Raw genomic sequence first — 16,059 nt, 5'->3', positions numbered from 1 at the left:
AATCTGAAGCAGATACTTTTTAGTCTATTCTTGTTTTTGAATGCATAGGTAAAATATTAACTTTAAAGCTAGTGGCAGGACTTCCCTGGCGGTCCAGTGGTTAAGACTCCGCGCTTCCACTGCAGGGGGCACGGGTTTGATCCCTGGTCAGGGAACTAAGATCCTGCAAGCCACGTGGCGTGGCTAAAATAAATAAAATAAAGCTAGTGGCATATTGAAAGAATACACTGTGTAAAGCCTTTGGGAATGCAGTCAGCCACATTGATAGATCAAATGGACAATTTGATCATCTCAATAGATGTAGAAAAGGCATTTTCTCTCAATCATTGTTTATTCCTAATAGGATCAAACAGCCAGCATCATGTTTAATAAGGAAATGACAACAGTGGCTTAAACACAAAGGTTTATTTTCTCATTGAAAAGAAAGCCAGAAATAGTCCCAAACCATTTGTGGTGTCGACTGAAAAAAAAATGCGCAACTTAAAAGTTGAGAATTTTATTTGGCAGACTTACTGAGAATTGTAGCCAGCGATACAGCCACTCATAGCTCTGAGGGACTGTTCCAAAAACGTAAGGAAAGAGCCAGGATATATAGGAGTTTTTGCTGGGGAAAAAAAACCCAACACTCTCCCCCACGTGTCTAAACATCAAAAAATTACTTTTAATCACAAAAACAGACATCTCAAGTTAATTATTTTAGTGCTTTTCTATGTATGGGAAAGATGCAAGAGCCTGGACTCTGAAATCATTCCTTTGGTGCGCGTCTTAACTATCTAGGGCCAGTATCTTGTTTTTTTCCATTCTGATTCCCCTCAGAGTACACCACAGGGGCAGCTGCCGTGGTTGATGGCTTTATGGCTGCAACATCCTTTGTTTACGGAAGTGGCAAGCGACATTCTTAGTCCACAGTGGTATAAGCATCACAAAGTTATTAGGGACCTAGAGCTCCAGCCAGCCCTAAGTCAGCGCCCAAGGACGTGCTCCTCAACATTATGTTACGAGCTTTAACTGCTGACTGTTCTAGGCAACAGGAAGGGAGTGGGGGAGCCAGGAATAGAGGAAAACTGCTGACGTTCTTAAGGTTTCCTGGAAATTTTATGTGATATTTGCATTCACATCTTATTGGCTATTTAGTAGCATGGCCACTTGGAGGTGCAGAGAAGGCTAAGAAATTGTCATATTTGCATACAGTGCCACACACTTGGCTAATGAAGAAGGGGAGGTTGGATATTGTAACAATTTATCTGTTTACCGGAAGACACTATGGCAATCTTTTCTACTGTTTAAAACCAAACAACTCAGGTATTTGTATGTATGTATGACTGTTTATATTTGGGTCATAGAATTACAGATTTGTTTTCTTTAAAATTTATCTGAATTTTCTAAACTGAAAAAACATTATTTTTAATTCTCAATGTTAGTTTTTCAAAAGTAAAACAACAAAAGGTGGAAATTCTTCCCACCAACTGATTACCCTTCTAGGAGACTAGTAATCACCAACTGATTACTAGTTCCTCATCTGTCCTTGGAGATATTCTAGGCATTTTTAAACAAATGAACCGTTCCACACTTTGCTTTTTTTTAATGTAACAATATAGATGACTTGGCGATAATGCCATTATCAGTATGAACTGTGTAATAAAAAGGAACAGCCCCTGCTTTCCTCTCTTCTGACAGCAGATGGTATCAATCACTCATATGCTGAAAGTGCTTTGTATTAAAACTGGCACATGAAGTTGCTGATAGTTTCCATGTATCTCCAGCCTCTCACTTCCACTGGCTCCATTCCTGTGGGCCCAAGCCTGCTTGAATGTTCCCTGCAACCCTCCCCCTTTCTCCTGCCTTGTTTCTGGTAGCCCTGCATGGTAGAGTGAAACAAGCATGGGTTTTGGGGTCAGGTTAAGTTTCTAGTTTTCTTGCCACCTTGGGCAAGTCACTTAACAACTCGGCCTTGGTTTTTATATTCTTAAATGGTAAAAATGGTAAAAATCTACTTAATAGGTTTTGGTGAGGATTTAATGAGGTCACCAAAATACCAGACATGATAGGTACTCTTTAAATGTAGGTGCTATTATTTCTCCTCAAATTGCCTCATCTGAGATTTCTCTTTTTTAATTTACTACCTTAACTTGTGGTGACTTCCATTTCGTCACTATGTTCATTTCAAAACCTCTCCTGCTCTCATGGAAACCAGTGAAATTTTGCTAAGGATACTAATAACCTAATATTTGCAGAGACAGCAAAAAGGGTTGCATTTGATAAAATCTGACCATCCTCTCTATATTTGTTAAGATTAGGGTCAACTGCAGGAAATGGAAAAAACTCAAGGTAACAGTGGCTTAAAAGATATTTAGATCTCTGTATTAGCTTCCTGGCATTCCTGAGCAAAACTGGGTGACTTAACAGAAATTTATCATCTGGCAGTTCTGGAGGCTAGAAGTCTGAAATCAGGGCCATGCTCACTCTGAAACCTGCAGGAGAATCCTGGTAATCTGCGACAGTCTTTAGCATTCCTTGGCTTTTAGCTGCATCACTCCAGTCTCCGCCTTCATTGTCATGTGGCGTTCTTCCTGTGCGTGTCTCTCCCATGACCATCTTGTAAGGATACTGATCATATTGGATAAGGGGCTCACGCTACTTCCGTAAGATCTCATTTTAACTAGTTTCATCTGCAATGATGCTATTGCCAAATAAGGTCACATTCTGAGGGACTAGGGTTAGGATTTGTATCTTTTCTGGGGGGTCAGCAGGGCGGAGACACAATTCAACCCATAACACTCTCAAGAACCCCAGAGGCAGTGAAACTAGGACTGGTGTGCAGTCCATGGTCAGGCACCTAGATGCCGTCAATCTGTTGCCCTGCTGTGAGTGACTTAATTCCTAGAAACACTTCATGGTTCTAGATGACAGTTATAATTCTAGCCATCACGTTCACATTCCAGCCAGCAAGAAAGAAGGAGAGTAGTGTACACGTCATTCTTTTAAGAACATCTCCTTGAAGTCCCACATGAAAGTTCTGCTCACATCCCAGTGGCCAGTACTTAGTCACATGGACACACTTAACTTTTTGTTTTTTGGTTTTTTTTTACAGCTAATTTTTAATTTATCCATTTACTTATTTAATTTTAATTTTATATTGGAGTATATTTGGTTTACAATGTTGTGTTAGTTTCAGGTGTATAGCAAAGTGATTCAGTTATACATATATCCATTCTTTTTCAGATTCTTTTTCCATATTGGTTATTACATAATACTGAGTAGAGTTCCCTGTGCTATATAGTAGGTCCTTGTTGATTATCTATTTTTTATACAGTAGTGTGTATGTGTTATTTCTTTTTGACACACTTAACTTTAAAGAATGCTGGGAGATGTCTTTGTCTTGAGAGGCTATGGACCCCGCTGGGGAGAACAGAACAGAATCAGGAGATATCTAGCAGCGTCCACCATACACTCCTGATGCTTTCTCGTCCCATGGCTTTCTGATACTCTTCTGATTCTTCCCCCAGTTCTTCCTCCCACCCTAAACTTCCAAATATAGGCATGCTGCTAAAGGCTTTATCGTTAACCTTCATTGCTACTCTACTAAATCTCCCTGAAGTACAAATCTGACCCTACTACTTCTCTAATCACAACCTTTTGATCATTTCATTGGATTAAGTAAAACCAATTTCCCTAGCATTCAAGGTTCTCCATAGAATAGCCTCATCCAATCTTGGCCTCATCTGAATCTCAGTTTCCCTTTTTGGAAAATAGATATAATACCCGCCTTGATTCCAAAGGCTGTGAGGATTAAAATGGAAGTGTAAGGGAAAGCAAGTTTAATCTGTAAAGGTCTGTAAACATGTAAGGAATCTAGTGCTCTGTTCCTTCACATGGATGGACGGGTCCTATGCTGTAGCCAATCTGGACTCTTCCCTGACCTATGAATCTGTCTAGTAGAAGTGGAGAGGCTTCCACACATCTTAGCTCTGAGGAGGAAGACACAGTCTCTTCTGGTAAACCTGGTTTATGCCAATGATCCAGACATGCAGCTGCAACCTGATTCTGATCACCGGGCATTTTCCTCATATCCTGTTATTTTTCAGCTGTTTCTTTCTGTTGAGTGCTCTGCTTATGGGACAGACTCACCTGCCAGACAACAATATTATATACCTTTGGCAGGGGCTATTAAGGTTTGTACCATGTTCTGATGTGCTGGCACACCTCCCTATACATGGGGTAGCAAGGAAATGTATTAACCAAATTTAAGAACCCAGAGGCAGTGAGTCTAGGGCTGGTATGACAGTCCCAGATCTTTCAGTGTCCTCTCTTTACACTTCCAACAGCCATTCCTACCAACCTGTCCATAAGAGAGTTCCTCATGGGCAGGCGTGGTAAGAAGCAAAACTGTCCCACATGAAGCCAGTCTGGGTGACCTGGACAAGCATTACGCCCATTTAGGGAAGGGTGACTCAGTTTTGGCATGTCTCAAAAAGTGTGGGCTCAGAGGCAGAACTTTTGGCTATGGCCCAGTAAGGAAATTTCAAGTCCTCTCTCCAAAAAGGCTAGCTATAAAGCTAGAAAAATTTGACAAAAATAACCATTTCAGTGCTACAGAAATCAAATAAAGGTAGATGGCAATCTGAGAAGTGTTTATGCTTGAAAAGCCACTGAAGTTTGGGTAAACAACATTTGCAGTTTCTGTCATTCTTCCCTGGGGCTGCATCCAGCCTCTCCCTTGCACCAACTCTGTAGGATTGATATCTTCTTTGAAATGATGTTAGCAGAAAAGTGACAGTTGCTGTGGTGGGCAAGTGGGGAGGGCCAGCAGTTCTACTAGTTTGATGTTGTGGTCATCATTAGAAAAAGCATGTACCTTGATGAAGATGTGCCCATGTACATCAGGGACCAGAGACAGCCCAAGCTAACCACAATCCCAGCTGACACTGAGGCTGCATTCACATGCTGAGGAAACACAAAGGGGCACAGTGGAAAGGAAAAGCTGGGACCACCTTGAAAGTGACCTGATATTTTGAATGTGCTCCCTTACCCACACACAGATCCACTGACAGGACAGAAGCCCTACTAGCTCAAAAAATTTGGCACAACTGTAGTCTGATCATTAACTGCCTTTAAGCTATGTAGACACAGGAAGTCAGATTTTAAAATAGAATAAAAACAAAAAAAATAGAGACATCAGAAGCTACACACCATAGGGGAGAAATTTCATGAATTTATCTCAGGCAAACTACTAAACAAGCAAACAATAACAGGAACAATCTTTGGGGAGTCCAGAATCTAGAGTTGCTACAATATATTATCTAAAATACCTAGTTGTCAATAAAAAATTATGAGATGTGCAAAGAAACAGGAAGGAAAGATCCATACTGAGGGAAAAAGCGGTAAACAGAAACTGAGTCTTCAGACAATGGATTTAACAATCAGCATTCAAAGTAGCTAATATAAATATGTTCAAAGAACCAAAGTTAACCATGTTTAAGGAATTATAGGAATCTATGACAAATAGTGATTCTCAATAGCAAGGCAGTATAAAAAAGATGGAAATTCTGGAATTGAAAAGTACATAAATCGAAATGAAGAATTCACTAGAGCCTCTCAACAAAAGATTTGGGATGGCAGAAGAAAAAGTCAGTGAACCTGAAGATAGGTCAGTAGAAATTATCCAATCTGAAAAACAGAAAAAAGAAAAATAAATAGAGCTGCAGAGATCTGTGAGACACCATCAGGTGTCATACACATAATGGGAGTCCCAAAAGGACAAGTGAGAGAAAGGGACAGGAAAGTTATTTGAAGAAACAATATCCAAAACCTTCCCAAACTTGCTGAAAAACATTAATCTGCGCATCCATAAAACTCAACAACCTTCAAGTAGGATAAACACAAAGAAACCCATGCATAGACACATTAGAGGCAAACTTAAAAACCAAAGCCGAAGATAAAATCTTGAAAGCTGTCAGAGAAATGACTCATTACATACAATAGGTTCATAATAGATTAACAGCTGACTTCTTATTGGAAATTAAATAGAGTTCAGAAGGCAGTGGGATGACATATTCAAGGATCTGAATATGAAAAGAATTCTATTTCCAGCAGAACTGTTCTTCAAAAATGAAGGCATGGGCTTCCCTGGTGGCGCAGTGGTTAAGAAGCCGCTTGCCAATGCAGGGCACACGGGTTCGAGCCCTGTTCCGGGAAGCCCGTGCACCCCCAACTACTGAGCCTGTGCTCTAGAGCCCGTGAGTCACAACTACTGAAGCCCGCGCGCCTAGAGCCCACGCTCTGCAACAGGAGAAGCCACCGTGATGAGACGCCCACGCACCACAACGAAGAGTAGCTCGGGCAACTAGAGAAAGCCCGCGCAGCAGCAATGAAGACCCAAAGCAGCCAAAAATAAAATAAAATAAATTAATTTATTAAAAAAAAAAAAAAAAAAGAGCTCAGGCTCCAGTAGCAGGCTTGGCTGAGTTCAGCTCCCAGAGCGCTACCTTCTAGCTACGTGACATTGACCCACTTGCTTAACTGCCTCAGATCTTCCTCTTTAAGTTGGGGGAGAATAACAGCACTCATAGGACTGTGAGGACTAAGTGCGCTCATACAAGTAAGGGCTTTAGCGTAAGAACATATTTAAGTGCCCAAAAGTCACTTAAGTTAGCAGAGTAAAAGAGACGCCCGCACCCTCTGACGGCCGGCCCGCCACGCTTCCCGGAAGGCAGGCAGTCGCTATAGTAACGAGTACCTACTTCCGGAAGAAGTACGGCGCGCGGCGAGGGTCAATCCCAGCCGTACACGTCAGCGAGCTGACGGAGGGGCTGTGGAGAGGCTCGTTGGCGGTGCCGTTAGTCCCGGCCCGCCGCCTCCCAGACCCGCGCGGGTGCTCTCGCAGGGCCGCCCGCTTCTGCAGCCTCGCGGACGCCCGGAGCCAGCGCTTCAGGCCTGGACGCTGGGGTGCGGCGGTGCAGCCATGGACTTCTCCAAGTTCCTTGCCGAAGACTTCGACGTGAAGGAGTGGATCAACGCGGCCTTCAGGGCTGGCCCCAAGGAGGTGGCGGCCGGGAAGGCGGACAGCCACGCGGCCACCCTGGTGATGAAGCTGCAGCTGTTCATCCAGGAGGTGAACCACGCCGTGGAGGGTGAGTGGCCGGGCAGAGCTCCCAGACGGGCCCGGGGCCCCCGGGGTTGCACGTAGTGGGCAGTAAAGGTCGGCGCCTCCCATGGAGAGCGAGCGAGCCCTGCTCCGGTTCTCCCGCAGTCCTTACGGGGATATGCAGGAGAAGGTCTCAGCCCGCTACTCGTCTCTTTGCAACACTTGCGGACTTGGGATCTTGGTTTTCCACCTCTGGCGGTGCTGTCAAGTTTCCTTTTAAAACTTAAAAGAGTGAATTTTAAGAATATTAAATAATAGTCAACTGATCCTTACATTTGGCAAAAAAGCATATAGAGGGTGTATAGGAATGACAAATCTGGGAAACATTGTTTTAATGGATTTAAAAAAATTATTTTATTGAAGTATAGTTGATTTACAATGTTGTGTTAATTTCTACTGTACAGCAAAGTGATTCAGTTTATATATCTATATCTATCTATCTATCTATATATATATATACACACATTCTTTTTCATATTCTTTTCCATTATGGTTCATCACAGGATCTTGAATATAGTTCCCTGTGCTATACAGTAGGACCTTGTTGTTTATCCATCCTGTATGTAATAGTTTGCATCTGCTAATCCCAAACTCCCAATCCAACCCTCCCCCACCGCCCCTGTTTTAGTGGATCTTTATGTCAGTGGGAAGATGGGCTGTCCTGACGGGAGACTTTTAAGTACCAAATTCACTAACCAGAATAGTGAATTATAAAAAATAACACACCAGAACCATTTCATTAACTCCTCGACCTGGTTTTCATTCACTGTACGTTTATTCAGTGCATACTGCAACCAGTCTCTCTGCTCGGCTCTGTGGGAAAGAGGCTCAGACTGCCCACACTGGGAGCTTATGGTCCTGTAAATAGAACTTTGTTTTATAGATGTGTCCACTGTTTAAGAAAAGGTGGAGGTGGGGGGACGCTTTATTTCACTGCAGATTCTTTATTGTACTTTGCATTTTTAGTAATTATTGAGCATCTACTATGCACCTGCCAAGAAATGAGTGCTGGGGATGAAAAGTTTACCTTTCTAGAGCTTGCTGCCCTGTGGGGAACATACGTGAACTGTTTAATTACAATGAAGGGTGGCTTTACTGAGAGTAGAACCAGAAGCTGAGAGCTGGATGAAGGAAGCAATGATCTCTTGTCTGGGAGAATCATAAAGGGCTTTTCCCTGTGTTAGGCCTTGAAGGAAGACCTCACAGGGCAAAGATGGGGAGGACATGAATAATAATATAATAGCAAATGTCTGAGTTCTTGGTGTTCATCAGGCACTGTTTTAAGTACTTTATATGTATTAACTAAGTGGTTCTCAACAGGGGTGGTGGGACTTCCCTGGTCCGCCTGCCAATGCAAGGGACACGGGTTCGAGCCCTGGTCCGGAAAGATCCCACATGCCGCAGAGCAACTAAGCCCGTGCGCCACAACTACTGAGCCTGTGCTCTGGAGCCCGTGAGCCACAATTACTGAGCCTGTGCGCCTAGAGCCCGTGCTCCGCAACAAGAGAAGCCACCGCAATGAGAAACCCGTGCACTGCAACGAAGAGTAGCCCCCGCTCGCCAAAACTAGAGAAAACCCGCGCGCAGCAACAAAGACCCAAAGCAGCCAAAAAAAACAAAAACAAAAAATCCGCCTTCCAGTGCACAGGACACAGGCTCGATCCCTGGTCGGGGAACAGAGATCCCACATGCTGTGGGGCAACTAAGCCCGCACACTGCAACTACTGAGCTCGCGCGCCTCAATGAGAGAGCCTGTGTGCTGCAAACTACAGAGCCCACGCGCTCAGGAGCCCATGCGCCACAACTAGAGAGAGAAAACCCACATGCAACAACTAGAGGGAAGCCCGCACCGCAACAAAATATCCCACACGCCTCAACGAAGAAGACCCCAGTGCCGCAACTAAGACCTGATGCAGCCAAAAATTTTTTTAAAGTAAATAAATAAATAATCCCTGCATGATCTGGCTCCTGCCAACCTCTCCAACCTAAGAATAGATCTTGTTCAACATTGTATCTCCAGACCCTGGAAAACAGTTTGTGCCCAATAAATATCCACTGACTGAATGAATGAACAAATCAGTCCTCCTATTAGAGTTCCTCAACAACTCCTGTTTGAGCCTCTGCAATAACTTCTCTTCACTGCAGACTTGGGACCTTGTTTCATCTTCCATAAAAATAAAGCTTTAAACCTCCGAAGGCTTCTCACTGCCCATGGGATGAGATCCAAACCTTCAGGATGGGCAAAAACACCTTTCACAATTTGATCCTAATCTACTTTTCTACCTTATCTCTAGCAGAAGTTCCCCCCATGAAAGTGCAATCCTTCAATAATAATAATACTAATGACTAATATTTATTGATGTTATTGATGAAGCTCTGTTTGAACTTCCCGCCTTTCTCTGGATTGGTTAGGCCTTTTTATACCCACATGCCTCTGCATGTTCCCTCTCCCTTTAATACCAGAGAGGTAGTAACGTATAATGGAAAAGAGCCTGGGATCTGGAACCAGTTGCCTGGATTCAAATCCAGGCTCCCCATTCATTAACAACATGATGCTGGGCAAGTTACTGCCCTCAGCCGCAGTTTCTACAACTATAAAGTGGGAATAATAACTATGCCTACCTCTAAGGATTACTGTCATTTTTAAATTAGATAATCATGCCAAGGGGAGGGGGCACTATTAACAGTTTGGCCTGGACACTTCTTCATTGCCCAGGACTCTCCCAAGCACTGCAGGACATTAAGCATTGTTGGGTCATTTCCACTAAATGTCCTACCATAGCAACAACTAAAAAATTCCTACCAACTTCCAAATATTGTGGGGGGGGTGGTGCAGGGGTGGCATTACCACCCGTTTTCTTTTCTTTTTTTTAATTTTATAAATTTATTTATTTATTTTTGGCTGCGTTGGGTCCTCGTTGCTGTGCGCGGGCTTTCTCTAGTTGTGGCGAGCAGGGGCTACTCTTCGTTGCAGTGCGCGGGCTTCTCATTGTGGTGGCTTCTCTTGTTGCAGAGCACGGGCTCTAGGCTCACAGGCTTCAGTAGTTGTGGCACGTGGGCTCAGTAGTTGTGGCTTGCGGGCTCTAGAGCGTAGGCTCAGTAGCTGTGGCGCACGGGCTTAGTTGCTCCGCGGCATGTGGGATCTTCCCGGACCAGGGCTCGAACCCGTGTCCCCTGCATTGGCAGGCGCGTTCTTTTTTTTAAAGATTGAGAATCCCTATTTTTTTAAAAAATTTATTTATTTATTTTTATGTTTGGCTGTGTTGGGTCTTCGTTTCTGTGCGAGGGCTTTCTCCAGTTGCGGCGAGCAGGGGCCGCTCTTCATCGCGGTGCACGGGCCTCTCACTGTCGCGGCCTCTCCCATTGCGGAGCACAGGCTCCAGACGCGCAGGCTCAGTAGTTGTGGCTCACGGGCCTAGCCGCTCCGCGGCATGTGGGATCTTCCCGGACCGGGGCACGAACCCATGTCCCCTGCATTGGCAGGCAGATTCTTAACCACTGCGCCACCAGGGAAGCCCTTGGCAGGTGCGTTCTTAACCACTGTGCCACCAGGGAAGTCCCTCTTTGGTTTGTTTTCGTTTTGTTTTTTTTTTGGCCGCACTGCACAGCATGCAGGATCTTAGTTCCCAAGCAGGGATCAAACCCGCGCCCCCTGCAGTGGAAGCACAGATTCTTAACCACTGCTCCACCAGGGAAGTCCCCATGCAAGGATTTTAACATCACATTAAAGAGTTTGGATTTGGTTTAAAATTAGTGTAATGGGAAGGTACTGGAGGATTTTTAAGCAGGGGAATGAGATGGTTTGATTTATGTCCCCATTCAGGAGACTATGGCTGTAGTCCAGAAGAGAGGTGACAGTGGCTTCCTCTGAGGTTATAGCATTAGAGATGGTGAGAAATGGGTAGATTTAAGGTATTTTTTAGGAGGAAGAAAGGGGAGAACTTGATGGATTGGAATGAGGGATGAGAGGGGAAGAAAATCAAGAATGATGGCAGATTCTTGAGCTGAGCAACTGGATGGAGGTGCCAAGTGTACAGCAGTGTTGAGAGAATTTGTAGTAAACATTCATAACCCACTACCTAGATTCTACAATGAGCAGTGTGCTGTTCTCGCTTTATCACAGTTCTATCCATCCCTCTCTCCATCCATTCGTCCATCTTATTTTTGATTTCGAAATAAATCAGTATTTCAGAGTAAGTTACAGACATCAGTACACTTCACCCCTAGACATTTCAGTTGAAACCCTAAACATTATAGAGTTCAATACTTGTTTACGGCTCTTTTTTTTACTAGATAAAATTTACATAAGGTGAAATGGAGGGACCTTATCTGATAAGTTTGGGTTTTGACAGATGTATACGGCTAGTGTAACTCAACCCACCATCAAGATGTAGAATGTTACCATCACCTCGGGAGAAGCCCCAGTCCGCTTTCACAGGGAGATTTGGCCCTTACCCTCCCAGAGGCAACCACTGGAGGTGAGAGTTTGTTTGTTTGTTTTGATTTTTTTTTGGCCACACTGCAAGGCTCGTGGTGTCTTAGTTCCCCAACTGGGGATCGAACCCAAGCCCTCTGCAGTGGAAGCGCGGAGTTCTAACCACTGGCCCGTCAGGGAATTCCCAGGAGGTGATAGTTTTAAAATGGATACTAGAAAGAATTAAACTTGTGTGTGGCCGTGCTGTGGAGAGGGAAAAAGAGGTTCACAGGGAACCAGCCAGACATGAAGAGTGACTCTGAGGTTCAGCAGGCAGGGGGCCAGACTGGGACCATGACAGCGCTGTAAAAATCAGCGCTGTAGAAATCACTGTTCCCTGGTGGCACAGTGGTTAAGAATCCGCCTGCCAATGCAGGGGACACGGGTTCGAGCCCTGGTCCAGGAAGATCCCACATGCCGCGGAGCAACTAAGCCCGTGCGCCACAACTACTGAAACCCGTGCGCCTAGAGCCCGTGCTCCCCAACAAGAGAAGCCACCGCGATCAGAAGCCCACGCACCGCAAAGAAGAGTCGCCCCAGCTCACCGCAACTAGAGAAAGCCCACGCGCAGCAATGAAGACCCAACGCAGCCAAAAATAAAATTAAAAAAAAAAAAATCAGTGAAGTCTCTGTGCCTCGAAGAAATCTTTGTTCTGCCTTTGTTTTCTTAAAACGTTACTTAAGGTCAGTGCTGGAGACAGACTGTTATTTTATGGCAGAGCCGGATGAACAGGTTCCTGAAGCGTGTCTTCAAGATGTTAAGGTTCCGTTCAATGCACCGGTGGAGCAGAAGGCTCTGGCCATCTTTGGTTGATTCCCCAGCGAATTGCTGTTTAACGGGCTAAAGGGTTATGCTGTTAACCCTCCTGTTTCCAGATAGCACATCATGGTCTGCAAGGATTTTCAGATTTTATTCTACATTTGGGATGCCTGTTAAAAAAATACAGGTTCCTTGATCTTACTTGATCTTCTACCAGGATTCCTAAGTAAGAATCTCTGGCAGGTGGCCTGGGGACCTGCATGTTAACTGCATTCCAGCTGATGCTGGTGGTCTGTGGACTACATTTTGAAAAGACTGTGGAAAGCAGACGTTGGGTCCAGACACACGTTGGTTTCAGTTCTGAAATCTTGGGCAAGTTACTTAACCTCTTCTGAGACTTCGTTTTCTTATCTGTAAGAGGTGGCTGCTAATGACTGCTGTGGACATTAGGTGATATAATGTATATAAAGCACCTGGTGCAGAGCTGGCATTTACCACTGTCACGTTCCTCCATTCTCCTTCCTCGAAAAGGAAGTTGCTTGGGAGTTCCCTGGCGGTCCAGAGGTTAGGACTCGGTGCTTTCACTGCCAGGGTCCAGGTTCAATCCCTGGTTGGGGACCTAAGATCCCACAAGCCACGTGGTGTGGCCAAAAAAAAAAAAAAAAAAACCAAGGAGTTGTAGTAAGAAGACAGCTGATGTTGGGTCGGGTTGACAGTTTATTCACAGGGCCCTCACCATCATTCTGGGGAAGACAGGGTCCCGGCAGAGGCCAGCTCTGCACCTCTCCCCACGCCCCCCCGCCAACTTTCCTCAGGCTCAGAAAACTGCATGGTTGGTAGTGCCTTAGGGAAGATTCGCTTCCTGCTGTCTGATTTATTCGTATTGTTCACTGGTGAGTGGTCCGATGTTCACCTTTGGTTCTTGGGTTCTTGCTGCAGAAACAAGTCACCAGGCCCTTCAGAACATGCCCAAAGTGCTCCGTGATGTCGAAGCCCTTAAACAGGAGGCATCTTTTCTGAAAGAACAAATGATTCTTGTCAAGGAGGACATTAAAAAATTTGAACAGGACACATCTCAGTCGATGCAGGTATTTTGGCTCCTGTCCTAAGTGTTGACTCTTGTTTTTGGAAGATGTTCACTTTCCTCGTGGGAGGTCAACCTTAACTCAAAATTCTGCCAAGCACTCAGACTACTCTTTTGTTCGGTTCTTTCAGCTTATTCATCTCTCTTTAGCACCGCTGAACAATTTAGCCGTGTAATCGGTGCCGTACGGGGTACAGAGGCTCCCTAAAGGCAGGAGCATGCCACGATACTTATGTTTCGAGTCGCTGATGGAAGGCAGAGGAAATGGAACTGCCACTTCTTTAGTGTTTGACCCCTCATTTCTCTTCTAGGTATTGGTAGAAATCGACCAGGTGAAGTCCCGAATGCAGCTTGCCGCAGAATCTCTTCAAGAAGCCGACAAATGGAGCACACTGAGTGCTGATATCGAGGAGACATTTAAGACTCAAGTAGGTTTCTTGTTTAGGGGATGTTGTGACATCTCTTTAAGCAGGAACTTGAGGTTTGGAGAAACAAATGAGCTAGCTATGCCACTCACAATCAGAAGGGCTAGTAAATAGCCGGGTGTGGGAATATTCAGGCATAGGTTGGGGGCGATCTGAGACTGCTCTGAGTTTTTCCACCTTCTTTAGTTTGTATCATCTGCTTGACTGAAGCCTTTTAGTCACAAAAGTGAGTTCAGGAAAAGCTTAAAAAGGCAGAGAAAATGGAGTAAATGGGAGTGTGGAACTTGGGCAGGGGTGCCCTACACACCGTGGGACCTTAGCAAGTTACTCTACCCTCCTTGGATAGCAAAGTGTGGAAAATAGTGATATTTTTGATACCTGGTTATAAGGATGGAGTAAGATGATATCTTATGAAAAACTTTTTTTTTCAATTGTAAAGCAAAATTAATTATTTATCATCTCTTTTGCTATTTAAAAAAAAACCTTTAAAAAGTTTTTTAAAAGTTCTAAATGCACATGGGAAAAATTGAGTAAACAGGAATAAACAGTGAAAAATAAGTCTTTCTCATAGTTCTGACCCTCCCAGTCCCCTAATTTCCCTTCTAAATACAAACCCTGTTGTCAGCTTTGTGCCTGTTCTTCCAGATAAACGTACACACATATATGTTCCTTGCCCTGTTTTTCCCCCACAAATGGTAGCGCATTGTGAATACTCCTTCGCACGTTTTTTTTTCAGTCAACAATCTATTATTCTGTCAGTTATTGTTACCTTTTTTTTTTTTTTTTAATTTTATTTATTATTTTTGGCTGCTTTGGGTCTTCATTGCTGTGCCTGGGCTTTCTCTAGTTGTGACAAGCGAGGGCTACTCTTCGTTGCGGTGTGTGGGCTTCTCGTTGCGGTGGCTTCTCTTGTTGGGGAGCACGGGCTCTAGGCACGTGGGCTTCAGTAGTTGTGGCGCTCGGGCTCAGTAGTTGTGGCTCACAGGCTCTAGAGCGCAGGCTCAGTAGTTGTGGCGCACGGGCTTAGTTGCTCTGCGGCTTGTGGGATCTTCCCGGACCAGGGCTTGAACCCGTGTCCCCTGCATTGGCAGGCAGATTCTTAACCACTGAGCCACCAGTGAAGCCCTGTCCATTCTTAATTGAAGTAGCAGGGGTGTTTTAACATAAATATCCTCTATTCTGGTCTTTTTATAGGACATAGCTGTGATTTCTGCCAAGCTCACGGGTATGCAGAATAGCCTAATGATGCTTGTTGATACACCAGACTACTCAGAAAAATGTGTGCACTTGGAGGCGTTGAAGAACAGGCTGGAGGCCTTGGCCAGCCCCCAGATTGTAGCAGCATTCACATCTCAGTCTATAGGTGAGTGCTGGCCATTTATCATCTCTCTGTACACCTCTTCACGAAGGTAAGGCTTTCCGAATCTTCAATCTTTAGAATGTCTTAATGTTGATTAAATTATGTAGATTGGAAGTCAATCTGTAGCTTTATGGTGGTTGTCTTTTGTTCAACATTTTATATGAACTTTTTCAAAATACAGAAAAGTTGAAATAACCATCAGTGAACACACCGTCTAGATCCTAGTGTTAGCATTTGCCACATTTGCTGTATCACATGTCTACCCACCTATTCACCTCTCTATCCATCAACCTTATTTTTTTTAATGCATTTCAAAGTAAGTTGCAGACATCAGTATACTTCACTCCTAAACAGTTTAGCATTCATATGAATAACTAGAGTTCAGTGTTGGTTTATGATTCTTTCTTTTTTTGAGGTAAAGTTTACATTTAGAAAAATGTACAAACCTTAAGTGTACCATTTGATGAGTTTTGACGCTGATCAAGACCATTATGATGCTGTGTTATTTTCCAGTGATTTTTTTCAACAAATAAGTTTATCTAACTCCCTTTCCATTTCATCCACAAAACTATTGGTTAAACAAGAAGTAGCAGGAGTAAAGCTGTTTTCTTACCTTCAGTTATTTACATTGGCAGAATGTAGTCTGTATCCACTGCCCTGCTTCCTGCACTCTTGCTCGTATATCACGCAAGCCCCTCTACTCTGGGGTTAATGTTCTCCTGAACCTGTTCTGTTGAAGGTCTCCAACAGCTGTATCATCACCAAACCCCAAGGCCTAATATCACTTTATACTTTTCTGTTTCTTTTCTTTT

At 44.1% G+C, this 16,059-nt stretch overlaps 1 protein-coding gene across 1 annotated transcript in view; it reads left to right on the top strand.

The window, feature by feature from the left end:
* The first annotated feature begins 6,787 nt into the window (after positions 1-6,787).
* Positions 6,788-16,059, top strand: part of COG7 (component of oligomeric golgi complex 7) — a 77,650-nt gene continuing 68,378 nt past the window's right edge. Inside the window, exons 1-4 of the mRNA XM_068524215.1 lie at positions 6,788-7,130; positions 13,318-13,466; positions 13,774-13,890; positions 15,082-15,250. Of these exons, the coding sequence (XP_068380316.1) occupies positions 6,962-7,130; positions 13,318-13,466; positions 13,774-13,890; positions 15,082-15,250 (604 nt within the window). The 5' untranslated portion in view covers positions 6,788-6,961. The remainder of the gene's footprint in view (positions 7,131-13,317; positions 13,467-13,773; positions 13,891-15,081; positions 15,251-16,059) is intronic.

The sequence above is a fragment of the Eschrichtius robustus genome, chromosome 16 (assembly GCF_028021215.1).
Source record: "Eschrichtius robustus isolate mEscRob2 chromosome 16, mEscRob2.pri, whole genome shotgun sequence".
Taxonomy (NCBI): Eukaryota; Metazoa; Chordata; class Mammalia; order Artiodactyla; family Eschrichtiidae; genus Eschrichtius; species Eschrichtius robustus.
The sequence above is the reverse complement of the archived record's forward strand: the minus strand, read 5'-3'. Positions and strand labels throughout refer to the sequence as shown.